The sequence below is a fragment of the Sorghum bicolor genome, chromosome 4 (genome assembly GCF_000003195.3).
Source record: "Sorghum bicolor cultivar BTx623 chromosome 4, Sorghum_bicolor_NCBIv3, whole genome shotgun sequence".
Taxonomy (NCBI): domain Eukaryota; kingdom Viridiplantae; phylum Streptophyta; class Magnoliopsida; order Poales; family Poaceae; genus Sorghum; species Sorghum bicolor.
Genome location: NC_012873.2, coordinates 6,390,183 through 6,417,675, shown reverse-complemented (window position 1 = coordinate 6,417,675; position 27,493 = coordinate 6,390,183). Strand labels below are relative to the sequence as shown.

At 41.5% G+C, this 27,493-nt stretch overlaps 5 protein-coding genes across 6 annotated transcripts; 3 read left to right on the top strand and 2 right to left on the bottom strand.

The window, feature by feature from the left end:
* On the top strand, positions 1,869 to 7,976 carry LOC8071625 (citrate synthase 4, mitochondrial). Its single transcript, XM_021458504.1, has 20 exons — positions 1,869 to 2,028; positions 2,279 to 2,356; positions 2,469 to 2,531; positions 2,618 to 2,659; positions 3,076 to 3,141; positions 3,242 to 3,307; positions 3,723 to 3,836; positions 4,052 to 4,115; positions 4,344 to 4,426; positions 4,636 to 4,685; positions 4,770 to 4,847; positions 4,980 to 5,108; positions 5,191 to 5,233; positions 6,098 to 6,184; positions 6,644 to 6,745; positions 6,929 to 7,036; positions 7,114 to 7,164; positions 7,248 to 7,321; positions 7,432 to 7,483; positions 7,564 to 7,976. The coding sequence occupies exons 2-20, from the start codon at positions 2,306 to 2,308 to the stop codon at positions 7,657 to 7,659; spliced, it is 1,419 nt and encodes a 472-aa protein (XP_021314179.1). The 5' UTR covers positions 1,869 to 2,028; positions 2,279 to 2,305; the 3' UTR covers positions 7,660 to 7,976.
* Positions 8,271 to 11,517, bottom strand: LOC8082889 (protein YIF1B-B). Its single transcript, XM_002451666.2, has 5 exons — positions 11,373 to 11,517; positions 9,564 to 9,739; positions 9,379 to 9,477; positions 9,126 to 9,277; positions 8,271 to 9,011 (listed from the first exon to the last, which is right to left on the bottom strand). Exons 2-5 carry the CDS (start codon positions 9,732 to 9,734, stop codon positions 8,630 to 8,632), a joined length of 804 nt encoding a protein of 267 aa, XP_002451711.1. The 5' UTR covers positions 9,735 to 9,739; positions 11,373 to 11,517; the 3' UTR covers positions 8,271 to 8,629.
* Positions 11,620 to 16,353, top strand: LOC8071624 (DNA-directed RNA polymerases I and III subunit rpac1). 2 transcript variants are annotated; one of them, XM_002453424.2, is made up of 10 exons: positions 11,620 to 11,850; positions 12,339 to 12,505; positions 13,078 to 13,263; positions 13,385 to 13,514; positions 13,596 to 13,676; positions 14,468 to 14,649; positions 14,981 to 15,076; positions 15,171 to 15,264; positions 15,710 to 15,823; positions 15,991 to 16,353. In XM_002453424.2, exons 2-10 carry the CDS (start codon positions 12,380 to 12,382, stop codon positions 16,092 to 16,094), a joined length of 1,113 nt encoding a protein of 370 aa, XP_002453469.1. In that variant the 5' UTR covers positions 11,620 to 11,850; positions 12,339 to 12,379; the 3' UTR covers positions 16,095 to 16,353. The 2 variants fall into 2 exon arrangements, with proteins under 2 accessions (XP_002453469.1, XP_021314180.1); XM_021458505.1 differs by having other exon boundaries at positions 12,336 to 12,505.
* On the bottom strand, positions 16,823 to 21,106 carry LOC8082888 (SWI/SNF complex subunit SWI3B). The gene is made up of 6 exons (XM_002451665.2): positions 20,860 to 21,106; positions 20,368 to 20,774; positions 18,182 to 18,562; positions 17,589 to 17,721; positions 17,123 to 17,250; positions 16,823 to 17,023 (listed from the first exon to the last, which is right to left on the bottom strand). The coding sequence occupies exons 1-6, from the start codon at positions 21,104 to 21,106 to the stop codon at positions 16,823 to 16,825; spliced, it is 1,497 nt and encodes a 498-aa protein (XP_002451710.1).
* On the top strand, positions 24,523 to 27,312 carry LOC8071623 (bZIP transcription factor 50). Its single transcript, XM_002453423.2, has 3 exons — positions 24,523 to 24,981; positions 25,794 to 26,014; positions 26,727 to 27,312. The coding sequence occupies exons 1-3, from the start codon at positions 24,578 to 24,580 to the stop codon at positions 27,005 to 27,007; spliced, it is 906 nt and encodes a 301-aa protein (XP_002453468.1). The 5' UTR covers positions 24,523 to 24,577; the 3' UTR covers positions 27,008 to 27,312.

Below are 27,493 nucleotides of genomic sequence, written 5' to 3'. Positions count from 1 at the left end.
GGGAGGAATCACTGAAGCGACCGATGGGCCGCAGATTAAGTGGGCTAGGCCCACCTGTCATCTCAGCCCAAAGAGCTAGCGGTCCGCGGTGCCTACGCAGTAGTTCTTCTTTGCTTTGCAAGACTGTTCCCCGTTCCGTTTATCTACTACCACGAGGACGCCGTTCCCTTTTGCAGTTTTCTTTTTGAAAAAAAAACAGCTGTCGGTTATTAGAGCATATATTTTTATACTAAGGCCTTGTTTAGATGCGAAAAGATTTTGGATTTCGCTACTGTAGCACTTTTGTTTGTTTGTGGCAAATATTATTCAATTATGGACTAACTAGGATCAAAAGATTCATCTCGCGATTTTACAGTAAAACTGTGCAATTAGTTTTTATTTTCGTCTATATTTAATGCTTCATGTATGTGCCGAAAGATTCGATGTGATAGAGAATCTTGAAAACATTTTGGTTTTTGGGGTGAACTAAACAAGGCCTAAAATCGCAAGTTTAGCTCATTGTAATTTATGTCAACATATATGCAATTTCGGTTCCAAGAATAAAAACCCCTTAGACAAAATCATAAACCTGACAAAATGTTATCTATATATTGGCACAAAGACTATTAACAAATTATAATTGTTTATATATATATATATTGACAAAATTTTGATAAGTAATGATACAAAGACAAATAACAAATCATTGACCGTCAAGCACCTAAAAGTGTTACCTGAAATCACCTTAAAAATCAAGCACCTAAAATATGATCTTCCAGGAAAATATCCAAGTCAAACTGCTGATTTTCAAGAGGTGCACTTAACACAAAAGATCAAATGTGCACTTAAAACTAAAGGACCCTCAAATGTCGTTTTTTTTTCCTAAGAAAAAGAACCCTACAACGATCTTTTTCTATGAAAGTGTGGTGCCGTCTCGCTTTCTAGGTGGCAAAGTGTGGCCTAGCTACCAAATTCAAATCATTGACCTGTAGATTATTCAATCAACCTTTCTAAACAATCAGGATCATGTGTCACAACAATCTACCTCAGGAGAGCCAAAAACCGATGTCCCTTTCTTTCCTGGGGAGTCGACATGAAGAAGCACGCGTTGCATCACGTTTTCTGGCTCGTACTTTGTACCATTCCTCATTGTACACAGTATTTTAGTTTGTAACTATAGCCCATCTCTGTCTCTTAAGCATCTTTTTCATTCATCTGAAATCCCATATTATGGTCGATTGAAAGGGACGTCCCTTCATGCTTAGCTCAAAAGTCGTATGTACTTGTGTTCTTTTGTACCCATTTTGAGCTTTGTTGAAACATAAAACAGCCTTCCATCCATGTAAAAAGAAAAGGACCCTTTCACTAGAAAGACGAAACAAAATTGTCGTCTCAGATATAATTTTCTCCCACCATTTCCAATATCTCAAATCCAACGCAAAATGGCCATAATATAATTCAAACTGCTTGTTAGAAAACACTTATAGTTATAGCTATATACTCCCCCCATTCACTAAACAATGCAACTATACCAAACTAGTTTAATTTTGATTGAGTTTATAGTAAATAATTTTAACATTTATTTCACCAACTAAATTTATTAGAAAATGAATTGTATGATCAACTTATTCATACTTATTTTGCATCATAAAGATTAATATATTTTTATACTATTCTAGTCAAATTTTACATCGTTCGACTTTTTGAAAAGCGGGTGGACAGAGGGAGTATTTACAAATTTGTTTATGAAACTTCGATTTCTTTTAACTCCCCAAAATAGCAAAAACTTGAAATTTTAATCCAAAAGGCATCTGAAAGATATTAATGGGGCCATATGTGTATGTGTCCGGCAGGCGGCGTCTGGAATGGTGGTGGCACCGGACTCCTCAACCCCCCGTATAAATTCGGCTCGCCCCTCACCAACCGAGACCGACGACGACCAGCCCCCATTCCTCCCCCAACTTTTCAGGCTCCCCTCCTCCCTCGCCGCGGAACACGCGCCCCCGTCCTCGCCCGCCTGCCTGCCCGTGTTCATCTCTCCATTCCTTGGTAAGCAAGTCTAGGCCTGATTTTTCGTTTTTATTCGCTGTGATTGGGATCTCTTCTCCATCGCGAGCCTTCGAACTCAATCCCATCTTCGTCTCCAATCTGTGTCGCGGATTCGCTCGCTGCGTGGTGGGGGGCGGAGCAGTAATTATCCGTTTGCTTCCCCTAGTTTCCTCGGGGGGTTTCTGTTAAATTCGGCTGCGCTGGTGACCTGATGAGATCGTCTGTTGGTTTGGTTGCTGTGTCTGCGCAGGTGCGGTCGTAGCCGAGCGCTCCGGCCATGGCGTTCTTCCGGGGCCTCACCGCGGTCTCGAGACTGCGATCCCGCATGGTGAGTGGTGTCCGTTTAGCGGTGGCGCTTTTGTGTGTCGTGCCGTTTCACCGATTGTGGGCTTGGTGCTGAGATTTTTTGTTTCCCGTGCTGTTGCTGTTGTTGTTGGCAGGCGCAGGAGGCCACCACGCTGGGTGGTGTGAGATGGCTGCAGATGCAGAGCGCGTCCGATCTCGTAAGACAGTTCGTCTTCCTGTTCTACCTTGTGGTAGAGTTTTGTGTACTCTGGATGGGATGCTGATCGTGTTTCTGCAAATGCAGGATCTTAAGTCCCAGATGCAGGAATTGATTCCGGAACAACAGGTTTGCTGCTTTTAGACCATCTGTAAATGTTGTAAAGTCGAAAAGTTCCTGGGGTATCTGATGCCTTATCTTCTGTTCCTTTAGCCAATACTAGCAAATAGTGTCAATCCCTTTTCGTTTAGCTCACGTATTTCTGTATCCGATATATTTTCATCAATTCATCTCAACATGCGGTGGAACATGAAAGCAATTGCTTGTCTGAAAGTAGCATCTACTGTTACATCAATTCTCTTCCCTCTTCTGTCAGAGGCAATTAGTCTGCACACATTCGTTTTGCACCTAGCAGTAATTGCCAAATTTATAAGTCTAAGAGAATCAAATTCACACCTGGTTTATTTCACCACTTGTCTTCGTGAAATATGAACACCTGTTCATCTGGCCTTGCTGTTCTCAGATGTTAGTCTGTCTTGTTACAGGATCGCTTAAAGAAGCTTAAGTCAGAGCATGGAAAGGTCCAGCTTGGAAACATAACTGTGGATATGGTATGATATACTACGTATCAATTGTCTATGGATAGTTCTGTTGCTTTTCTAGAGTATATATTAACTCATCATGTGAAATTCCTGAATAATGTTCCTACAGGTCCTTGGTGGAATGAGAGGGATGACTGGAATGCTTTGGGAAACATCCCTGCTTGACCCAGAGGAGGTAATCTTGCATGCATTCTCTTCATGATGCTATGCTAGCGTAGTGTACAGTTAGCTCATGCCCATTCTATGTCAAAATATGTACACAGTTCCAAATTGAATTAAATATTACAAAAGATCTATAGAAGGTACATGGAAATTTTTCTAAGAACTTACTATAGCACACGAGTTCGCCGTAATTGAAGATTATAATTGTTTATAAGGCATTTTCTTTTAGCATGATAGCTGCATTTCTTGTTTCGTTATTGGGGTTGATTTTGAGCTTGTCAAACCTGAATGGCTTGGATGCACATCACTCATCATCTTTGTTGTTGGATGTAATAAATCTAGTTTCGACATTAACATATTTATGAACTTCAAAGTGAAGCAATGAATCACAACATTCATGCACTAATAACCACTTCTTTTCTATCCAGGGTATTCGTTTTAGGGGCCTCTCAATTCCAGAGTGCCAGAAAGTGCTGCCAACCGCAGTTAAGGGTGGTGAACCTTTGCCTGAGGGTCTCCTTTGGCTTCTTTTGACGGGGAAGGTATATGCCTGTGGCCTGCCTATATATCATTTAATTTTGATTTACAAATGTGCCAAAGGTGTTCCGTAAAACTAGGAAATATTTATTGTTGATTAAGAATGGGGACATATTTCTTGCTTATCTTTGTATTGCCATTCCTTTAATATATTTCAGTTTTCTCCAATTCTCACCCTATTTCTATAAGTTTTAAGCCTGTGGGTTTTTTCTTGTTTCAGGTCCCAACCAAAGAGCAAGTTGATGCTCTATCAAAGGAATTGCTTGCGCGCTCAACTGTCCCAGGTATTTTGAGCACACTGCTGGATACTTGTGTTACTGTTTTGACCAATTAAATCTACAAATCATCTGACTCAATTGATTCTAATGTCTCCCTAATCCCTATTCTAAAATTCAACGATAGCATACATTAGTAGAGAGGTCTATATGTTTCTGTTAGTACGATTGTTTTAAGTTTATATGCTCTATCTTGCCACTTTGCTCTCTAATAGCTTATAATTAATATGTTTGCAGCTCATGTCTATAAGGCAATAGATGCTCTCCCAGTAACTGCACATCCTATGACACAGTTTACCACGGGGGTAATGGCTCTTCAGGTGAGTCCTTCCACTTCTGGCATGCTGTCTTTTCTAAGTATAATATCACAATTGTGAAATTAAATCACATTTCCTTGCAATTTCCTTGCATTTTTTAGAACTGGATGCCAGTGGTATTTAAATCAATTTCCCATTGTGTTTTGAATGCTGTTTTTAAATTCTAAAGCCTTGAAAGTGACTTAGTTTTCCATTTTTAAACCCCATTTCAGGTTGAGAGCGAATTTCAAAAAGCATACGACAATGGATTGCCAAAATCAAAGTAAACTTGGGATTTATACAGCCACCCATTTTCTATGTGTTCAATGGTTGCTCTCCATGGTGTTCACAATTATTGTTTGTATAGGTTTTGGGAGCCTACTTATGAAGACTGCTTAAATTTGATTGCTCGGCTTCCACCAGTGGCTTCTTATGTTTACCGCAGGTAGCTTTTGTTCAGAAATGCTTCAATTTTTAATACGCTTACTGGAGGTGACACCAGTCAAATTTCGTGAAGTTAAAGTTGTGTGCAAATTTTATAGTTAGTGAATAACATTGTTTCATTTGTTCTTTGAAGAATTTTCAAGGGTGGAAAATCAATAGAAGCTGATAATTCTCTGGATTATGCGGCAAATTTCTCACACATGCTTGGTTTTGACGACCCCAAAATGCTGGAGCTGATGCGGCTCTATGTAACAATTCACACGTAATTTTGCATCCATCCTTGTTTGTAATTTTGTTATGTTTCAGAAGTACTTGTTTTCATACTATGACTTGTGTTCTTCTAGTGATCATGAAGGTGGGAATGTCAGTGCTCATACTGGTCATCTGGTAATATTTGTTCTTTTGTTGTGATCTTGATTTTTTTTTCATTAGTGTTTTTCTTAACATGCCAAGATAATGACAGCTGTCAGTGTGATACCTTATCTTGTACCATCATGGCACTTTGCTTTTGGTTTGGTGCAATGTGATTATTAAGCATCGTGTGATACTGTAGTATGTACTGTTAAAACAAACTGAATTGATCTGGAAATACCTCTTTAAACAGTGCATGATAGCACTTATTGGGAACTGGAACCTGGAACAGGATAAGAGGGTTAGTTTTAGCTGGTACTTTGCTAATTTAATCATGATTTGTCAGGATTCAATTGTATTCCTTGCTCCATGTTTGTTGTATTCCATAGTAGTGAGTTTAAAATTTTGGTTCTAACAGTAGTGGGATCTGTTGTTACACTCTATCAGTTTCCCCCTGTGTGGGCTATTGTAGATCAGGAGCTCCATGTGATGTAGGATCATAATGTGTGTCACCTTTGGAAGAGGGTCGGGGATCATTGTAGTTTTTTTTTCCCCATTTCCATTAACTAGGACGGAAATACAAAAGATTCATACAGAGTGATTAGAAACTACAAGAAGGAAGAACCAGACATCTAAGAGATAGCATACTAAGGCTACCACCAGCATTTCCACTGCCTGCACACTAACAGAGATCAACGCCACCCATGGATCATTGTAGTTGTAGAAGTATATTTATTGTGTGCTCTTAATTCACAGTTTCATCTAGGTTGGAGTAGAGCTGTTCGACACTGGCCATTTTAATCCTATAATTGCTTGCAACCTGCTAGCTGCTGGTGTTTTTTTTGCCATGTCCTAGGCTTTAACTTTATCTTCTGTCTCATGGTGGTCATTCACATGCAGGTTGGGAGTGCTCTGTCAGATCCTTATCTTTCTTTCGCAGCAGCTCTGAATGGGTTAGCTGGGCCGCTGCATGGCCTTGCAAATCAGGTATGCTCAGTTTGACATACTAGATCTGATCTGGTACTTAATCTCCGCCTTGTGCTTTGTTTTACTTGTGGATTTTGAAAAAAAAGGTTTCCATGAAAAAATTCCCACCCCTGGCCCCACTTGCACCCATTTTACTCCTTTCGCCCAAAAGAGTACATGTCTCGTTTTTTTGAGGAGTCAAACTTTTTAAGTTTGACCAAACATATATAAAAAAACTAATAGTATTTGGGATGTGTAATAAGTATCATTAGATTAATCATAGAATATATTTTCATAAGAAACTTATTTGAAGAAGCAAGATGTGCATTGTTTTGGGGATGGAGGGAGTACTATTTTTTACTTGGTCACTCACTTGATATGTAATGCACCTCATCTCTGAAAGAAGAATTACATTTTCCTGCCACTTGTATTTCTATATACTTGCTGTTGTGGTGTGTATGAACTTACCATAAATTGCAGGAAGTGCTTCTATGGATCAAATCTGTAATTGAGGAAACTGGGAGTGATGTTACAACAGATCAACTCAAAGACTATGTCTGGAAGACACTAAAGAGTGGAAAGGTATATCAGTTCACTGAGGTCTAGTGTTTGTGAGCATGCTTGAACGCAGTTCTGTTTCGCATAGGAAGGCTATATCAATTCACTGAGATTTGAATGATGTGCAGCAGGTCTGATAGAGTTGACTGTTTATGAAAGTGCTCTCTCTGATGGTCTGTGTGCACTGTTGCTTACATTCAATCACAGGTCGTTCCTGGGTTTGGTCATGGAGTTCTGCGTAAGACGGACCCACGGTATTCATGTCAAAGGGAGTTTGCCCTGAAGCATTTGCCCGAGGATCCACTTTTCCAATTGGTCGGTCTGGAACCTTTTTATCTAATTGCATTTACTTTCTTGAGTTGAATGATTTTAAGTGTAATGTTCGGTTACAGGTGTCCAAGTTGTATGAAGTTGTACCTCCGATCCTCACTGAGCTGGGCAAGGTAATGTAGTGCCAGATTGTGATCCCACTTTTTTGGTTTCAGCTTACTGGTTATGAACACCATTCTTGCCTGTGTTTTCTCAGGTCAAGAACCCCTGGCCGAATGTTGATGCTCACAGTGGAGTTTTGCTGAACCACTTTGGACTATCTGAAGCACGGTATATTTATGCTTGTCATTTAGATACCAATTTATTTTATTTTTATTTTTATTTTACTTAGCATACCTAGTTCTGATTGAGCACTCATGTCTGGAACACTATCTGTGCAGGTATTACACTGTCTTGTTCGGTGTTTCGAGAAGCATGGGGATAGGATCTCAGGTCTGCCTTCTTCCTTCTCTTTATATAGTTTCGTATTAGTAATTCTGCCGACTAATTTTGTTTGATTATTTATGATGCAGCTCATCTGGGACCGTGCCCTTGGCCTGCCACTTGAGAGGCCGAAGAGTGTCACCATGGAGTGGCTGGAGAACTACTGCAAGAACAAGGCTGCTTGAAGCTGTTCACAAATGCTGCTTTTTCCCAACGTACGCTGTTAATAATTAAACAGGAGTTATAGAAGTAGTCATTTTCCTTTTGGCCGTTGAATGAATAACGCAAGAGCAAGATGCTCTCAGGCGGTAGAATTTTGTATCTTCCGTCACTTGGTGGACATCCAGATAGTTGATCCGCGGCAAAACTGGCAGAAGAGATCAGGACCTGCTGATTAATCTTTATATGCCGACACTTGAGTTTTTTGAACGTTTTGTTCGGCAGAGTTAAATGATAGTTACTGCAAATTTGGGTTATGGCATGTATGCCGGTTATCTCTGAAGTTCTGTTTTAAGTTGATCCGCGACACGGCTGGATTGCTGATAGTCGTTTTGTGTGCCTGATCTTTTCCCCGTTTCCTGTGTTTGGTTGGGTTGACTAGCAAGAAAGGGAGGAGGGGTTCCGTTGGGCAGAAGTTGGTTTTTCCAGCGTCACGAGATACCTAGAAATTGCCACTTGGTAAAGCATCACTATCTCTGCCAAACAGGCCTAGCTACCTGCCTCCCTACACGTTTGAACTCTGGAAAGCAACGCAATTAGATCATCCAAACAACGCCCAAAACATACATATGATCAGTAGACAAAACTGCCGTGAACATATCGAACCAAAACTGAAAGATAAGTAGCATGATCATAGAAAACAAGTCAGATTCAAAGAGGACACGCGAAGCAGTTAATCTTTATCCTATCCCAAACGATCATGGTTACTTTTGCCTCCAACAGAAACAGGTGGTACTCACGTCTTCATTTGCTTCTCCAACAGAAACAGGAGGTACTCGCGTCTTTTCATTTGCTTGCCCAGATATCCACAGCTAATAGTTCTGTACCATCTCCACGATAACCTAAGATACATCAGCAAGTAAGAAGTACCACATGTCTATTCTGCTCAGCAGCCTCTCAGAAATGATGTTCGTGGCCCGACCATAGGATCATAGATCAGCCACTGATGTTGCCGAGCCAGAACAGCATAGGGAATTGCACAACCGCCAAGAAGAGCAGGAAGTAGTGGTTCCGGCTGGGGTGTCTCTCGTAGCTCCTTGGCCCGCCCAGAAGAACCCTCTTCATGGTCTTCACAAGGAAGACTCCCGTGCAGATGCAGAACCATGGCATGATGAAGTAATACAGATAGCTCCAGAAGATGCGGGCCAGCATTGCAAGGGAAGTGCCAGCGAAACCATATCCAGCATATGCCACAATGTCCAGCAATGGAGCTTCACTGCTGCCCAGGGAGTAGAGCAGACCTTTGATGAGGATGACTTGCAGAAACCAGCCAAGTATCCCTTTAGAGAACTGTAGGGTCAGTGCCTCAGGGGTAAACCTGCATCACAAAGCAATGTGCCTCAAGGTGAATCACCAATCCTTGTGTGCTGCTAATACAATGTTCTTCTCTAACTCCAGAAGGAACAAAAGAAGTCAATCAAAGAGTATTTACCTTCCAAGAACACCCAAGGCGTACCCAGCAACTACAATGTAGGTGCCAAATGCCATCAAAGGGATGTACAAGTCCGGTGCATTGATATCCTGGACTGGAGGTTTGTAGGACAGCCTTCCTCCTACTGGTTCAGTTATTCTTGTCCAGTGACCCTTAAGGAAGACAGTAAAGGTCAGGCATATATTATGAGACTTCACAAAAGCACAATATGCAAAATCCTGCAGAGATAAACAAAAGGTCATCAGCCCTTTACCCTGTGCAAGAAAGGGAACAAGATGACCTTCAGTTTGTTCCTCACATACTGGCTGTTGACTTGAAAGTAGTACTGAGGGTCGGACAAATATTGTGTTATCTGACAAAAATAGAGTGAGGTTTAGCCTTTCTAGTTCCAAGATAGATACACTGATCTCTAAACATGAAACCTGTGTACAAATTTACATTGCTCTGCATAAACTCAGAACTTGAATCTAAAAACCTCCCCCCATATGCTTCTAGCCCAGTACGGATCAGTCCTGGCCCAGCACCATGCAAGGCAGTTCCAAAAGGATTTGCTTGTTGATTTGTCGGCCTGCCACCTAAGCCTCCCATATCGGTATTCATTGCTGCCATGGTAACTGAATAAAATAGGAGTCAGACAGCAAGTCATTTAAGGATACAGGCAGAATAAATGGTTGCTTCGGTTTCAAGATTAGAAACCAGTTCTTAGAGAACATTTTCTATTAGGAAATTTAGAAAAACAAGTTTCAAAGTAGCTATTATGTTATTGTTGGTTTATACATTTATGTTTTTGGATTGCAAGTGCTCAATATGTTTTACGTTAGATGAATGACACACTGTTAGTGACCATGCAAACTATCCTCATCATCAAAGCTATGTTAACAATGTGAATTATTGAATGAATCCGCATAGAAGGACACAGCAGATTTTGCTAAAATGTGGAATTTTGAGTTTACTAGAAAGCAGGTTTTCTTATCTTCATGTTAAACACAAATGGTTTTCTAAATAATAAACCGACTTTTAAGAAATCTAGTTTTCGTAAAAGTTGAGATTGAAACAAGGCCTAAAGTATGTTCCACGTCATTACATCTCATATTGGATCGTTAACATGTCTACAGTAACACAATCATATTGTGGTAGAAGTGCTACTGAACTGTTGTGATTCTGTGCCAATCATACTTCTGTTGGACAAAAAGGATAATTTGGATGCACATCAACCTACAAGAGTCTTGATTTGCGATTGTGTAATATGGAACTGTCTACATGAATAACAAATTAAGGATACTTGCAATGCAATTGTAAAACATTATTAGAACATTATGAAAATTGCTGAGGAACCCATGGCAATTAGAGATGCAATTAAAGCTATGGCAGTATAAATCTAATCATATTCAAGAAATTGCAAACTGTTGTTGTAACCAGTAGCCAGTAGGCTACTTCACAACCTTTTGGGAACAATACGCAATTGAAGATTCAATGACCAAAGAACCAAAACTAGAACCCTGAATTGTATACATTAACATTTTCCACGTATACCTTAAATCTTATAGTGACCCAAAGAGATGCATCATGTAAATATACCGCTCACTAAATGAGATAGTGGCACTAAGCAGATTATATTTATATCTCTCCCATAATCCTGTACATCAAATAGGAAAACACTTTTATGCTCCAGATAAATAAAGACAACAGATGTACTAGCCACGGCCGTTGGTTATTTATAGCCACCCATCCACTAACATCACTGAGCCCCCAGCACTCCCAGTACATAATAGATAAAAATCAGCACCCATCACAGTCTTCCTAGTCGCTGTCCTTGGTCCCTTTTCCCAATCACTCTGCAATCCAAGCTTCTTGGCATTGCCACAGCATCCCAGCCCATGCCATGCAATACTCGAGGGTTCATTGGTGATCCCACAGGGAATCACACCATGATGAACCCGGAATCACACCATGATGAACTCCGAATTCAGTCCAAACCCAATTCGACCAACAAACTGAAATGCAACCACCCGCGTGTTGCGCCCCAACTCCAATGGCGTCAACTGAGAACAACCTCGCGTCACTGGCAAAGGAGAGCCGAATCTAACCGTCTCAGAACCGTGGGGGGGTCGATGGATCAGATCAGTGCGGCATGTATATGCTTGTATAATTAGGTCAGATCCGAATACAAATAGCTCACATTAGGGTCTCTAGGTCGCTCTGTTTCGCACAGCAAACAGCAGGAAGCAGGGAGAAGGGGCGGCGTACCAGGTCGCTGTGCTCGTCGCCCGGCGAGGGGCGGCCCGTCGCCGCTCGTCTAGCAGAGGCAAAGGGTGATCCGAGAAAGAAAATGGAGGGAGGGGGCGTTCGTCACTGTCGTCAGCACCTCTCGGGCAGGTGACAGAAAAAAAAATCAATACGTGGGCCGCCGACACGCATTTGCTTATTCTGCAGACGCGGCCCGGCCCGGCCCACAGAGCAGCCTCCAGTCCCCATCCCGTTCCAGTTCAGCAGCTCTCGACCCTGGACGCCCAGAGGGCAAACGCATTCGGCGCCCCGCCCCCGCACGAGCGCCGCCGCCGGCAAAGAGGAGTGAGGAGCGGCAACGGCAGACTCAGCAAGCGTAAGCGCCGGCCCTCCGTGACGAGGCGCTGCTGGGAAGGACGAGCGCGGACGCCCGACACGCAGCACACAGGAGCGCCGCCTCCATCCACCTGCCCGCCCGCCGCCACAAGCGCAATCTCCGGTGGGTTTCCCGTTCTCCTCTGGATTGTTTTCTTTCTTCCTAATTTGATCCAGCTTGTAGTGAATTTGTTTTCATCATTTCTTTTTCCCGATTCTGAACCGTCCACTTGTTCTTTAATTATTTTTTTCCTCTTTGATTTCCTGCTCCCCCAAGAGGCTGCTATTGTGGAGGAGAACGAGGCAGTGGGGATGAAGTAGCTTGAACTCAAACCTGCAGTCCTGCACTGCCCTAATGCCCTTTATAGTTTCAATAAATTTGACACTACCTGTGTTATGTAATAGTAGAAATTAAGTAGACTGCTATCTGCACTATTATTTATTTATTAAACAAATACTAAGACGTACTGTATCTGCTTATTGGGTTTTTTTTCTGGGAACAATGCCATATCAGTGTAAACGTCCCAATATCTGTATTCGTATCCGTGCTGCTCAGGCACAAACATTCACTGACTATTGTCTAATTCTTGCATTGGGAACATGGCATAGCAGCGGTACAAGAGTGAAGAAAGAAGCATAGAAAGGAAGACAATATGCCAAAGAAGGGGACTAAATCTAAGGAGGTGGACAATGCACCCAATCAACAAGAAAACAAGCTTCCAGACTACCTGGAGGTCCAGCGCACACGTGTTGTCTGCAATGCTGATGCCCCCATTCATGTATACACATTTATATGCTACTCTTCTTTCATGTCTTTGCATTTGTTGCTCATGGTCATCTGCATGACTAGCTTTGCACATGTTTCCTGGTGAAATGGTCTGTTTGTATATTCAATGATTTTCACATGAAATTAGTGTGCTGGTAAGTTTATCTTGCATAGGAACTTAATTTCACATAGATGCATAGCCGCAGGTGTTTTGACATTATGAGTTTAATTGACTACAATGAACACAGAAAATTAATTTGTTAAGTATGTGTGCTATTTTTTCTTCTGATAAAGGATTGAACATGTTACTTGATCTTCTTTTCTCTATTTGTTAAGTGCACTGTTAAATTTGCTGCTATGCACACAAATTCTCTGTGAAAATAATCATATTTGTTCTTACTGATTTTTTAAGTTTGATTTTGTTTTGTCTTGTTGAAATTTGTTCCTTGAATACATGTTGGAAATTGTTTGTATTTGTTTTGCTTTATTATTTTGTGAAATAATTTCCTCTTTATTGATATCGAACTTCATTCCATTCTATTATTGGGCTCATATATTATTATGTTTCTCCTGTATGTCTAAAAGACTCAAGGTTACCAATACTCGGGTACATTTGCTGCTATGGGAGTTGATAATAGCGTGTCAGTGGAGAAGTTTTGCAAGAACTTCAAAATTGAAATAAATCGTCTCACTGAAGATGATATGGAGTTTGATATGATTGGTATTGATGCATCAATAGCTAATGCTTTCCGGAGAATCCTCATCGCAGAGGTATTTGCATGTTTTCATGTGTACGTTAAGATAACCAAGAACCGTCTTCTTTTAGTAGGTCATATGTATCGGAGTTCTGGATCAATAAGTGCTTAGTTTAATACTAACTCTGAACTAGTAGGTTCCTACTATGGCAATTGAGAAAATCTTCATGGTTGACAACACCTCAGTTATAGCAGATGAGGTTCTTTCACATAGACTAGGACTTATTCCACTTCGTGCAGATCCAAGGCTTTTTGATTACATCTCAGGTAAGTAACTTCAATTGCTCTAGCTTCACCTTAATACATTTGACACAAGAGCCATCTTATTGTTCCTTTCTCTTTTCACAGAAAATGATGTCCCAAATGAAAGGAATACTGTTGTTTATAAACTGCATGTTTCATGTCCAAAGGGTTCTCAACGAATTACAGGTATGCCTTATCTTCCATTCTTCCTACAATGTCTGCTGAGTACAGATTCCTGCCATCTTTCTGTCATGTGGGGCAGCCGGGGACCGGCTGCATGCAACCAGGACGGTATCCTAGGGGGTGCCGGCTGTAATCAATGGCAATTAGAGTCTGGGGAAGGGATTAGAGTTAATGAGAGATTAGAGTCATTGATGGGGAGAGAAACGAGGAGCTAGAGGCTGGGCGCCTAGGGGCTGAGCGCATCTGTTTATACCTGTAATCAGCTTATGATGAATCAAGCAATGAACAACAAACAATCTAGTTACCCCAAAATATTCTAGTCTCCCTCCACGCTGACTTTGCCCGGCCTTCCTCTTGGCAATGGTTATCCTCTCTATCCCCGATATGAACTAGGGTTCATAACACTTTCAAAATGAAATTCCATGCCCCATGGTACCTTATTGGAAGAATATCTCATTGTTCGAATTGGAAAGTGCAGTTGAGCTCATGTGTACTTATGTGACATCTAATAAATGATTTACTAAGTATATTGTAGTGACAAGTTAAAAGTTCCATTTTTAGTTCCCTTGTTAATGGGTTTTGCTTACCTAAAGTTGGCATCTTGTTTACTTTGTCATTAAAAAAAATATTGCTAAAAGTAAAAAAAGAAAAAACTGTGGTAGTTGAAATATGATACTTTGCCCCCTTATATTTCTTTTATCTTGTTAGCATAAACCAAATTTCCTCAGAAAGATGGTTGAGATTTTCTAGTAGTGTGACTTTGTAAGTGTTGACTGCTTGGTTGTCTGTGACAGTGAAATCTAGTGAACTAGAGTGGTTACCTGAAGGTAGCCAATTAAGCATGGCAGCCCCTGCGCAGTCTGGGGACAAACAGAAGACTTTCACATCCTTCAGTCAAAGCCAAAAGGAGATCTTAGAAGAGCCTCTTGGTGTGAAGTTTAAAGATATTACTATTGCCAGGCTTGGGCCAGGACAGGTAGCTGTATAACTTGTTTTCTATGCACCATTAGGATATGAGTAGCTGTACCTACATCTTCTGCATTTCTTGCTTCAATATTTGGATTAAGATACTTTGTTGCGTGATTGAGGCCACATGGTAAAAATAGAGTCCAGTGGAAATTTCAGAGTTTTAAATGTATGCAGCCAATAGCTGATAAAAAATTGTGATTTGAATTCATTGTATGACTTTGTGTTCATGCCAAATTTAAAATTTGTAAAGATAATTTGTCTATTATACCTGTTTTTTTTTCTACAACAATCTATCATTTCCATTGGGTAATCATAATTTAAAATCTGTTCTTTTATAGGCTATTGAGCTTGAGGCACATGCTGTTAAGGGAGTTGGGAAAGTTCATGCCAAGTGGTCTCCAGTTGCTACAGCCTGGTACAGAATGCTCCCTGAGGTAAAATTGTTTCACTAGCGACTTTACAACAAGATGGTGAATAACTGTATCCATTGCTTGTGTCCTGATTCTATTTTGCTATATTATCATGTAGGTTGTTATTCTCAAAGATATTGAAGGTGATGATGCAGAGGAGCTAGTAAAGAAGTGCCCAGTTAATGTTTTTGACATTGAAGACCTGGGTAATGGTAATTTCTCTTTCCCTTTCTCTTTTAAGAGGCTGAACTTGAGGTAGCGAGGGAGTCAGAGACAGTATTTAGCTGTGGTGGAAGTCTGGCAGGTGTTATATTTTGAATGTTGGAGCAAGTTGATTGTTTGAAGCATTTGAATTTCTTAACCGGTATCAACCACTGTTTTAGTTGAAGTTTCTGATGGGTATTAATTGGAAGTTTGCACAACAGAACCAAGGAGAATTAGAAGAAATGTATGATCCCAGTTTTTTTTAGTTCTCATCTGGAAACTGTATTAGAACATGGTTGATGCTAAGACTAGGGGTCAAAAGCAACTTACGTAACACTGACCTGGATGTCCATTGCCCAAACTATTGGGGTTTTAGTCTTCTATAAATCAGACTCCAAGCTTTTTTATGATCCATCTGCCATTCACACTAACCCTTCCAAATTGTATACACAGGTGGAAAGAGGGCAGTTGTTGCAAAACCAAGGGCATGCACACTCTGTAGAGAATGTGTCATGGGACCAAATGGGAATCAAGTTGAACTACGGCGTGTCAGGGACCACTTCATATGTAAGTAGTCAATAACTCAGGTTATCTTTCCTTAAGTGGTCTTCATTATTGCACCTTCACAGTTGGACAACCATATCACAAAACAGAAGTTTTTCCGATACGATAGCACTGTACTTCCACTGCAACATTCTAATTCTCGTTGTTGGCTATTGTGTTTTCCTTGCTAGTCACCATCGAGTCTACCGGAGCTCTGCCCCCAGAGGTGCTGTTCACAGAAGCCGTCAAGATTTTGGAAGAGAAATGTGAGAGGGTCATATCTGAACTATCCTGAGAAGCTGACATTGTCCAACAATGGAGTAAACCGGCTCAATTAGTCTGCCATATCTAGTATTTTGCTGCAGACTAGTGTAGCATCAAACATTTTTGTGGTGGATGTTTAGGTCAAGAAATGGGAGCTGAACTAGCACTGTTGTGCTATAGAATGGCCTGTAACACAGTGTGATGTTAGATTAAATTAAACTGTGGCAAGCAACACAGAATGGAAATTGTGGATTGATGAAATACGTGGTTGTGCCACAGGCAGATATCAACGTGTTAGCGCACAAGCGGTCAAGGATTGTCTTGTCGTTGAGGCAATAGGTTTGGAGAAAAATTAGGTGGATACGATATGCAAACAAAATAATCAAACGATCATGGCCTTTCTTCGTCCACCCGCGCGAATCCGTGATCGACTTTGTGCGCACTGTATGCATGCAATTATAGATAGAAGACAAGACGTGCAAGTTGCTACTTTGGTTTCTCTTAATAAGCTGTCTTGCACCAACCGGTAGTCATCATCATACATACACTTGCCCTCGCACTTCAGGCCTATTTGGAGCTGAGCTCATTGTGCAAAAACGGAAAGGGATGCCAAAATTAACGGAACCACCACCCTATAGAGAACTAGTATCGACTTACATGTAGCATTTCAAATTAGTTCCAATCCTACCAACGGCAGATGAGGATGAACGCCGCTGAAATAATACATCAGAATCATGCTATGCCGAGGATATACTCGAATCAACTCATGTTTGCCAGGGGCTTTGGCTTCTCATCACCTTTGCACTCTGTGACTACAGCTGGAGTCCTTTGTTGATGTTGCATAACTGCCAATTGATCTGTGAAAAGTATATCCCTTAGACAATTCAGCTGCTGTCGCTCTTTCTCCATCAGCATCTCCTTCTGTTCAAACCGGCATATTTTATCTTGGATTTCCATCATCTGAAAAGGTCACACATGACACAAGGGATGATATGGATAAGCGGTCAGTATATATTATACATAAATTTGTAAAGTTATCTCACACTTGAGTGTTGGTACCTGGACATCTACTATGTTTGATAAAGATTGCTCTATGCTGTTTCGTTCCTTCTCAAGTTGTGCCCGTGCATTAGCAGCCGCCTCTTTCAGTAAATCGTTGACTGAGAGCCCATTTGTGTGAGATGATTCTGAAGAGGGCATTAAAGTTAGAGGCTAAGAAGCATAGTATGAGTGAGGTGAGCAAGAAACATTTTAATAGTGGATGCACAAAAAATTCAGGTACAAGGCCATATATACTATTATTTGCACATGGCACAATGCTATAATATTACACATGTATGCTTGGGCGTATTGTTCCCTGTAGAATGTTATTTGCATCCATACAACATTCAGCCTTTCATTAACCATCACTGTTGATATTGCTTGCATTTTGCACACTGATGTGCAAAGGAGTATGTTTATGAATAATTCAACAGCAGAAGTTGCAAAAGAACAAAGTCAAATATGTAAAGAGCAGAGCTGATACCTTCTTCCTTGGTGCTATTTATTGAAGTTTCAATCTCGCTGTCATTTAGGTCAACACGGGATTGTGCAGAAATAGCTGCTTGCGCTGCAGCTGAGGCAACATCGGGACCCACAATAGCTGATAAAAATGCAACCTGGGAAAACACTTTCAGTTACTCAGATTTCTCCCTCTGTGAACAACAATACAGTACAAGGAAGCTGATGAAACAAGCCTGCCACCAGCAGGCCAATGCAAGGCATTTGTGTGCACAGTGCACACCTAAGTCAGGGATCAGTTTTGAGAATGTTATGCCAGAGGCTGTTTAAATATTATCCCAATGCTTCACTTTTGTTCTGAGGTAAAGAATATGGGTTATACATGCAAGGAACCAAGGCTACTTGAGGAAGTGAACTATACATCTAATAACAAGGACATTATAGAAACGGAAATTGACATGTTACATTCTTATATACATGGAACGACTCATAAGTTTTAATCACAAAAAGGATATGCATTGGTGCTGCCATCTTTGCTCCTAGGCCCAAGCAAATGGCATACTGCTTAAAAGTACTCTAGCAGCTACCAACATCAGGGTAAAAAGCAACGATACAGACCTGAGCCATAATCGGATTGCTTGCATCTGCTAGTGGAGTGAGATGTAGTCGTTTTGAGACATCTGCTCCAGGCTCATCAGTATTGTCATCATTGTTCTCAAATCCCATTCTATCCTCCCTGGGTCCCATGAACTGTTCTCCGAAAGGTAACCGTATAAATCTTGCAATACAGTCTTTTTCTGACCGACTACCAACATGTTCAGACACCTTTTTCCAGTCTTCGCCATAATGCAAGACAGCCTCAAGCAAGTGAAGAGTTTCTTTGTCTGTCCAATCTGCTTTTGAATCTTCAGTAATTTCAACTCTCTTGAAGTTAGCAGGAGACAGACCCGGCCGGTAGTTATTATTTACATAGCATCTAGTACAAAGACTTATATCTGCCTGATCACATGCAAAAGGTTAATAAGAACAACTTAGTAACTCTTCAAATTAAAAATTTAAAAAGCCAATGAAAAAGTTTCAGCCAACATGGTAAGAATGGCAAGTGATGACAATAGTTGAACTGATCTTTGTTGCTCACTTCAATTGGCATGAACTTGATCTGAATTGTTTACATGTCCACGTTACTTTGATGGTGAAAAATTAACTGTACAGAGCGTCTAACTTCAAACTTCATTATAAGTGTTGATAATGTTCTGACACTACAACCATACCTTCCAAAAAAAACAATAAACAAATGTGGCTACTACAAAAGCTGAATCAACGCGCCAATGCCTGAATGACTTTGTATGTTCATAAATGAGGAGCATGTTCTAAAACCAGGCCTATTGGGCAATATGAAACAGTTCCAATCTACATTCAGAAGAAGCAAAATATAGCCACCTTTTATCAACAAGATTATTTGCTCACCAGTCTTAATGTCCTTTCTTTTTTTAATAAGGACAAATACTTCAATATTTGCAGGTGATTTTGTGCACAGAAGTTGCACTGTGCCCTCAGTTTAAAATTTAGAAGTGAATAAATATGACAATCGTCAAAGCAAAATATGCTTATATTACATGGGATCTTTTTTTTTCAAAAGGTTGTCCGCTCACCTGTCCTAACTCCTAATACCAAGGTTATTAAGGCACTAAGGCGAGTCATGGTGAGCCACCCCCTTCCAATCGCCTAGGCGACGCCTGGGCGATCATAAGGCGAGGCGAGGCAATGCCATATGGTTATAAGAAACTTGAAAGCAGCAGCACAGAGGAAGGAAAAAACAGAAAAAGAAAAGAAGAAGGACAAGACACTAAGAAAGGCCCAGCCCACCAGCCAGCCCATATATCCTTCCTGGCATATTGTGTGAACTATCTTCAGCCCTCCCTATCGACAAGCATTCCAGGTCTCCGCCGCCACTGCCCCTCTCTGCGCGGGACTCTTCTATCCATCCATCCCTCTCCCGTTCTCCATTTGTGCTGCTGCCGCCCGCAACCATTCCTCCCTACCTCTTCCTCTCCCTTCCTCACTGCTGGTGCCGTCCCCTTCCAGATCCCCAACAGTCACCTGTAGATCGCAGATCGAGAGTTGCTGACTGCTGCTGCCCCTCCCAGATGTCCGATGTTGCAGAAGTTTGCGACAGCCATAGCATCTGGAGCCGATGGGGATGGAGCACAGACAGGTTCTTGGCCTTCCCAGTCCTCCACCAGTTCTTCCTCTCTCTTCTGCCTCCCTCCTCTCTCTCATTTTGCTGATTTTTGGTTGTGGCGACGGGGACGCCCAGGTTTTTTTAGCGCCTCAACACCTAGTCAACGACTAGGCAACGCCTAGGCGACGACTTAATAACCTTTGCCTAATACCCTTCCCAGGAGACATATGGAAACAAGGACCATAGCATCAACCCGGAAGGCAGTAACACATCCAACCCCGCCAAATGAATTTCTCGATACATGGCTGAACTCATAACCACAGAACTATTGCTCCTTCCGTTAGATACCATGAGAAACCAAAGGTGCAGATTTTGGCAACTTAATTTATCTTAATGTTGCCAGCACAGACAGAATACTTTTGCATTGCAACTTTTGTAATTGGTGTAGCCCACTCCAAATACTCATATTAATGAGTTAAGATTGTTCTATTCAGACCTAAATGTTTGATTCGTGTTACCAAATCTATATCTGCAGTGGAAATTTGATGCAGTGGTACTATATCCCTAAGGAAAATTTATGCAGTGGTACATTATACCAAATCCACAATTTAAAAACACTCACCTTGTCGCAGGCGAAGTAAGCAAGCCCACACACGGTGCGGCATCCAGTACAGAGCTTCCTGGGTACAGTTGCCCCAGAAGGCAACGTTGACTGTTGCGCAGCCTCTTCCCTCTTCTCTTTCGCTTGCTTTGACCCCGATGGCAAAGCACCGTAGTTGATGAGCCCCCATTCCTCAAGGAAGTCGAAGACGCGGCGGACTGAGCCGACGTCACCAACAAGCCCCCTCCTGGCTTCCGTGAGTGTGAGCCGTCGACCCGGCCGCGCCCGGAACCTCCGTATCAGGGAGTCGCGGTAATACTTGTACGCGTGCGGGCCCCGGCACCCGGACGCCGCCGCGGCCTCTCCCTCGAAGAACTCCGGCAGGAGGCGGCGCTCCGTGTCGTGGATGGAGTCGAACGAGAACCACGCTGCGTGGGGAAGCCACGATTAGGGTTCCAGGTTTTAGCCTCCACAAGAGGTAGAAGCACGGTGCTAAGGCACGGGTTTGGTTACCTGAATAACTAGGGACGGTGATGATGTAGGATGGATCCTCCGCTACGGCGGCTGCGGCCGCGGCGGTGGTGGCGGTAGAGGACGAGGGGGTGGGAGGGGCCTCTGACTTGACAGGACCCAAGGTGGAAGGCGCCCGGAGAGCAGGTGGCGCGGCGGGGCGTGGATGCGGAGGCGTTGGTGTAGGTACGAAGTTGGCTGTGGCCGCCGGCGCCGTCACCGTCGCCGTCGTTGTCGCCGTTGTGGCCATCGGAGGTGGAAGGGGAGAAGGAGAGGCGGAAACGCGGTCGTTGGGCTGGGTTCGATAAAAGAAGAGACTTGTGTTTGTGTACTGGGCTTACCGCGTATGCATTGGGGCCCCAGTGTTTTTTTTTTCACAAAGGCCCAGCATCTCCAATAGTTTAAAAAAAAAGATAAATTAGTGAGTTTTTAAATGGCTAAAAAAATCTTAGAAGTACATTTGTCAGATTCATAACAGTTTTTAAAATATCACTTCTAAAATATAGAAATCAGTTTTGCATCAAAAATTCTAGACTATTTCTAAATTACATTGTACCATTTTTATATTTTTTCTCTTGTACATTTTTATTAAAACATTGTCCTTCGTATTCTTCCTCACATTCTTCCACCTCTAGATAGGTAGTTGTTGGAGCAGTTCTTTTCAATCTTATAAAAAAGATTGAGAGTGAGTTTTGGAAACTCTTGATGATGTTAGACATGTCCTAATGAGTATCCCAAGCAAAGAAAACAGTCACGGCCTCTTAGATGACATCTCCTTATATATGCTCATCATGTAAATTGTTCTTTATACATAATCACTCTTTATTGCGAAGAAAGAAGATAGAGAAGTTATGTTCTTTTACACATTAACATATGCAAATAGCTTAGCTCAAAGGTTTTTTATATTTTTTTCACATGGCATTTTATGCTAACTTAGAACTAGCTATTAGAATTTCCCTATGATGAGGTCTATAGTACCACATCATGAAGTTTGAGCTAGAGCCTAGAGGGATAACATGCTGTCTCTCAGAGTAGCCTCAATGTACTGGCATGGCTAGTAGCCTTAGGGTCAAACTTTAGTAGTTGTATGAGAGTTTTATAGACATTAAATAGAGCCACTTTATTTCATGTCATCTTACCTAGTGTAGCATGTTGCGACTACTTCTTGTGCGCTCCTTCGTTTAATATTTATTTTATAATGTGATTTTAAATATAAAGGATAGCCACATATGATAAACTATATTAAGTCATGTGTTGTTGACAATGTGATCATGTTCTAATATGCCAATAATTACAATAATATCAACATATGATATATTTGATCATAAGTCCATAACACTACATTGATAGGTTTAGGCAAGAACAATTTTTTGGCAATCACATCAGGAATGGAGTCATCTTCAATAATAAAGTTGCTACCCTCATGGAATGGAAGGCTGCACTCAAAGAAAGAGCATTAATCTCATCTCATTGTGACGAAATATTTTCTTATGATGTTTCTCTCTTGTTTGCTTGGGCTTTACAAGCCTTGTACCATGTTGTACTTTGTATACCTATTCATATTAATAGAAAAAAGAAAAAAATAGGTAGGGGGCTTCCTTGTCATTTCCTTAAAAAAGCACTACATTGACACAAGTTGTTTCATGTCTATTTTCAAAGATTACCATATTATTAAAACTTAATACATAAATCTCCAATTAAGATCGGTAACCTTCGTGTGTGTCCAAAATCTTCGTATTACATGTACTACGGTCTCGCGGATGAATAAAAAAGCAGCTATCTCAACCAAAAAAAAAGTTGCACAACATTCACCCAAACTCATCATGGGAGAGAAGCAGCCTAAAGGCTTCTCTAATAGTCGAAACGACACATTTCTACTCTTCTCACTTCAAATTATAAGTCGTCTTAGCTTTTATTATACATATAGATATACATTATATAGATGTAAAAGTCATATATTTAAAAATATCAAACGTTATATAATTTAGAATTTAGAATGGAGAGAATACCCGATGCATGGTGAGAAAAAGAGAAAAATCAACTCCTATTTAAAAGTCAACTCCCGGTAACTAAAATATTCATGGCTTTACACCTCTATAAGGCCTTGTTTAGATTCAAAAAGTTTTTAGATTTTGATACTGTAACATTTGTTTTATTTGACAAACATTATCCAATCATAGAGTAACTATAAATAAAAGATTTGTCTCGTAATTTATATGCAAACTGTGTAATTAGTTTTTATTTTTATCTATATTTAATGCTCCATATATGTGGCACAAGATTTGATTTAACAGAAAATTTTGAAAAAAAATTGATTCAATGATCCCCGAGGCCAACAGCCTTGTTTGATTTCGAAAACTTTTTGGTTTTCGGAACTGTAGCACTTTCGTTTTTATTTGATAAACATTGTCTAATCATGGAGTAACTAGGCTTAAAAGATTCATCTCGTAATTTACAGGTAAACTGTGTAATTAATTTTTATTTTCGTCTATATTTAGTGTCGTGCCGCAAGATTCGATGTGACGGGAAATCTTGAAAAAATTTTAGATTTTGGTTGAACTAAGTGCATGTTTAGATTGGGTATGAAAATTTTTTGGATGTCACATCAGATGTGTCGGAAGGATGTCGTGAGGGGTTTTTAGAAACTAATAAAAAAACAAATTACATAGCTCGTCAGGAAACTGCAAGACAAATTTATTAAGCATAATTAATTTGTCATTAGCATATGTGGGTTACTGTAGCACTTAAGGCTAATTATGGAGTAACTAGGTTTAAAAGATTCGTCTCGCGATTCTCAACTAAACTGGTTTATTTTTTTATCTATATTTAATGTTCCATGCATGTGTATAAAGATTCGATGGGATGGATGAAAAATTTTTAGGTGGGGAATAAACAAGGCCTACGGATTGCCTCCGTCGCAGCCCACCCTGACACGCAGCCCAACCCACGAGCTTCCACCGCCCTACCTCCACGTGCGTGACTCGTGAGCAGTAGTAATTTGAACTGACGTGGCACTTTATTGCCTCTCCACTGGGAGAACCACGTCGGCCACTATGAGCCATCAGCAGGCCCACTGGACTGTCTCCTTCCTCACTCTAAGACTATCTCCAACTATCGTCACCTAAAATACAAGACCTATTTGTCCTTTGGGTAGCGTTACAGGTAAAAAGTTCCATATCTATTTTTAGTCTTCTCCAACAGTAAGACCTAAAAGACAACACTCTCTGCAAATGGGTCTTAAGGAGAGAGGATACCCAAATTTGGGTTATGCCTCTCCTGATACCTAAAATGAGTCTTCTGTATGGGTATTCTGTTGGAGGCTATAGGTATTGTGTTGGAGACCCATTTTAGGTTTGGGTTCGCAAATGAGTGTGCTGTTGGAGACAGCCTAAGACTATCTCCAACAATCATCACCCAAAATACAAGATCCATTTGTTCTTTGGGTAGCGCTACAGGTAAAAGGTTCCATACCTATTTTTAGTCTTCTCCAACAACAAGACCTAAAAGACAACACTCTCTGCAAATGGGTCTCGAGGAGAGAGGATACCCAAATTTGGGTTATGACTCTTCTGATATCTAAAATAGGTCTTCTGTATGGGTACTCTGTTGGAGGCTATAGGTATTGTGTCGAAGACTTTCCAAATAAGTCTCCCGTTGGAGACAGCCTAACCGAGAGAGAAATGCGCGTTCGCCGTTAGCCGCCAGCCGGGCCAACATCGCCATGGCAGCGGCGGGGATTGGGGCCGGGGGAGGAGAGGACCACGACCTTCCCCTCGAGGAGGTCGACGCCGTCCTGGCCTCCTTCTCCGGCGACCCCGCCGCCGCCTTCGCCCCGCTGCCGGCACCGGAGGCGGCGGCGTCGCGGGAGCCGGTGGTGGTTGCTGGTGAGAGCCTACGGGAGGGGCTGGGGGACGTCGAGAAGTTCCTTATGCAGGACTACGAGGACGAGGCACCGTTGGACGGGGTTGATGAGTTCTTGAACGGCATCCTCGTTGGGGACAGCGAGGGCGAGGGTAGCCCCAAGCTCACTGGTGAGAAGAGCGCGGATAGGGCGTGCGCGGGGGAGGATGAGGTGGTGGTGGGTGTGGATTGCGGCGATGATTCCAACAGCCAGAAGAAGTGGAGGTATTGGTCTTTTTTCTCGTGTCTTTTTTTATTAGAAGAAAAAACAATCTGATGTTCTCGTCTGTCTAGGGAATAATTTCCTGCCAGTTTTATGGAAATATACACCAGATGCATATGAGCATCAATTTGTGTGGGAAGGGGAGCTGTCAAACTTTTGTTACTTTGTTCAATTTTACGTATCTGTGAGTTGATTGATGCTTGAGTCACTGCCTGATTATTATTATGAGGAAAAAGGAAAAAGAACGGAAGGTCCCCAATAACTGACTGTAATATGATCACGTGCACTACAAAGGAAATGAAGTATTTCATCATAGAGTTTTATCACTGGGTACTTTTTGCTGGGCCTTATTATTTAGTTTGATGTTTCAGGAGGACTGGATTTGTTATCTGAAATTTGAAAAGCTACATTCCTTTTATTTAGATTATATGTTATGGGTGTGATGAACTCATGACTCAATGAGGTTCTTGTCAACTCATCTTCTGCCTATGAGGATGTAACGACTCCCCTCCCCCCCCCCCCCCCCCCCCTCCTAAATGGCCAGACCCCCCTGTTGTAGTAAAATATATATATTGTTAAGCAATACTAGAAAAAGGAGGAAGATTGTTTATATGCATCTTTTGTTGGTTTTGTGTCACACATGTGCTACTGTTGATACTAGTTACTCGCTGTAGTCGCTTCTGAAAGGTTGAGAGTTTGTCATAATTATCATATTGAAAATGGCTCACTAGGGAAGCATATAGTTGGTACATTTTTTTGCTGCTTGGTTACGCACCATATAATATCTATGCTTTTCTGTGTTGTGTTTCAACAGACAAATGAGGAATAGGGATTCTGCCATGAAATCTAGGGAGAAGAAGAAATTGTATGTAAAAGATCTGGAGATCAAGAGCAAGTATCTGGAGGCAGAGTGCTGCCGCCTAAGCTATGCCCTCCAGTGTTGCACTGCCGAGAACATGGTGCTTCGCCAGAGTTTGCTGAAGGATAGGCATGCCGGTGCTCCCACAGCCATGCAGGAGTCTGCCGAACTCTCGGGTAAATGATCATCTTATCTGCTTTGGTTTAACCCATCACATCATTCCCTTTTTGTATGGGGGATGAACTGTGAGCATTTTCATCATTCTTTGGTGCTCTTAGGATGGACTATGAACATTGCAAATTCTTTATGCTAGTTAATTTTGAGTAGTTGTCAAACTAAATCATTTTATTTTAGGCATAATTTTACCTTGTATAAGGCTGTGAATGCTTATATTCAAATAACATCATGATTGCTAATCAGCTATTCCATATTTCCATTCCTCAGGGTTACACCCATGTACTAATTTTTTTGCCGAATCAGACACCCCGCACATGTGTCAGATTCCAAGTAGTATACTGACCGTAGAAAACTTGCCAAGTTCGATACCCGAACCTGAACCAGATGCTGAAACCCCCACCCGTGTCCATGTAACACTGGTTTCACATGTTAAATTGGAGATGCAGAAGCAGCACATTTTGGCTTACTTTTTTCCCCTGAGAAGACAATTTGCCTTTTTATGCAATATGGTGTGCATTTTTGTTACTGTCGATGAAATATATTCATATTCATTTAGCACAAAGCAGGAAGTGATTTAACTACTTTCTTTGGTAATCATGTGGAAGATGAAATGTTGCAAACATCCTTTTTGTGTGGAATAAACCGATTAACTTACAGTAGCTACAGATTTTGTCATACTGTTATCGCTAACGCATCGTTTACTGTGTGCAGAAACCCTGCCGCTGGTTTCCCTGCTTTGGCTAGTGAGCATCTTGTGCCTATTCCTGGTGGACGACATGCCCAACAGAAGCCTGGTGGCTCCAAGAAGCCTCGAAAGAGATCTTGTAAAGCTAGCCAGGACATCAATAAACGGTGTAAAGATGACCAGAATGACAAACAACAGTGACAATCCTGGGGCTTTGGGACTCATCCGCCTTGGAAGACGCTGCAGAGGCACAAGGGCGAGGATCAAGTCACCTTGGGTTCCTTGGCATGCAGTAGCTGCTTGCTAAGCCGCCAGTCATCATGCGAAACCTTCTGAGGTGTTGTTAAACATAACATATTGGCACATGGGACGACTGTATGCATCGTTGCTGTGAAAGTGTGAATCTTTGTTCCGCTCTTTTCCTGATACCCTGTTGACGTGGTTTAAGAAAAGTTGTCACAGTAGATATTTGTTAACCTTGCATAGCGTTGATGATAACAGCAGATACTACTATCGAAACAGGGATTAGCTAGCTGGGTGACAACAGTTGCAGATACCTTTCAATTTTTCCCGACATAGTTCGGATTTGAGAATCGTTATGTCAGAGAAAAACTGAATCGTGTGTATGGTTCCAGACTTCCCATTTATCAATGCTGAGGGACGGTGCTGTGAAAAAAATAATTGAAGTAGCGAAAGACTTAAACAACCCACCTACGGAGGGGGGAATGTTTGCTCAGTACCATGAGAAATGGGCAGCATTATTGCCTTATTGGTAATCGATATGACAAAATCA

Excerpts from the sequence above, each read along its gene's own strand:
- LOC8071625 (XM_021458504.1), top strand. The coding sequence starts at position 2,306 with ATGGCGTTCTTCCGGGGCCTCACCGCGGTCTCGAGACTGCGATCCCGC. Across the intron at positions 2,532-2,617 it reads TGCAGAGCGCGTCCGATCTC|GATCTTAAGTCCCAGATGCA; the intron begins GTAAGACAGTTC and ends CTGCAAATGCAG. Across the intron at positions 4,427-4,635 it reads CGGGGGTAATGGCTCTTCAG|GTTGAGAGCGAATTTCAAAA; the intron begins GTGAGTCCTTCC and ends ACCCCATTTCAG.
- LOC8082889 (XM_002451666.2), bottom strand. The coding sequence starts at position 9,734 with ATGGCAGCAATGAATACCGATATGGGAGGCTTAGGTGGCAGGCCGACA. Across the intron at positions 9,478-9,563 it reads CTGAGTTTATGCAGAGCAAT|ATAACACAATATTTGTCCGA; the intron begins GTAAATTTGTAC and ends TATTTTTGTCAG. Across the intron at positions 9,012-9,125 it reads GCCTTGGGTGTTCTTGGAAG|GTTTACCCCTGAGGCACTGA; the intron begins GTAAATACTCTT and ends TTTGTGATGCAG.
- LOC8071624 (XM_002453424.2), top strand. The coding sequence starts at position 12,380 with ATGCCAAAGAAGGGGACTAAATCTAAGGAGGTGGACAATGCACCCAAT. Across the intron at positions 13,515-13,595 it reads GCTTTTTGATTACATCTCAG|AAAATGATGTCCCAAATGAA; the intron begins GTAAGTAACTTC and ends CTCTTTTCACAG. Across the intron at positions 14,650-14,980 it reads CCAGGCTTGGGCCAGGACAG|GCTATTGAGCTTGAGGCACA; the intron begins GTAGCTGTATAA and ends GTTCTTTTATAG.
- LOC8082888 (XM_002451665.2), bottom strand. The coding sequence starts at position 21,106 with ATGGCCACAACGGCGACAACGACGGCGACGGTGACGGCGCCGGCGGCC. Across the intron at positions 20,775-20,859 it reads CACCGTCCCTAGTTATTCAG|CGTGGTTCTCGTTCGACTCC; the intron begins GTAACCAAACCC and ends TTCCCCACGCAG. Across the intron at positions 17,251-17,588 it reads AAATAGCACCAAGGAAGAAG|AATCATCTCACACAAATGGG; the intron begins GTATCAGCTCTG and ends TGCCCTCTTCAG.
- LOC8071623 (XM_002453423.2), top strand. The coding sequence starts at position 24,578 with ATGGCAGCGGCGGGGATTGGGGCCGGGGGAGGAGAGGACCACGACCTT. Across the intron at positions 24,982-25,793 it reads AACAGCCAGAAGAAGTGGAG|ACAAATGAGGAATAGGGATT; the intron begins GTATTGGTCTTT and ends GTGTTTCAACAG. Across the intron at positions 26,015-26,726 it reads GGAGTCTGCCGAACTCTCGG|AAACCCTGCCGCTGGTTTCC; the intron begins GTAAATGATCAT and ends TACTGTGTGCAG.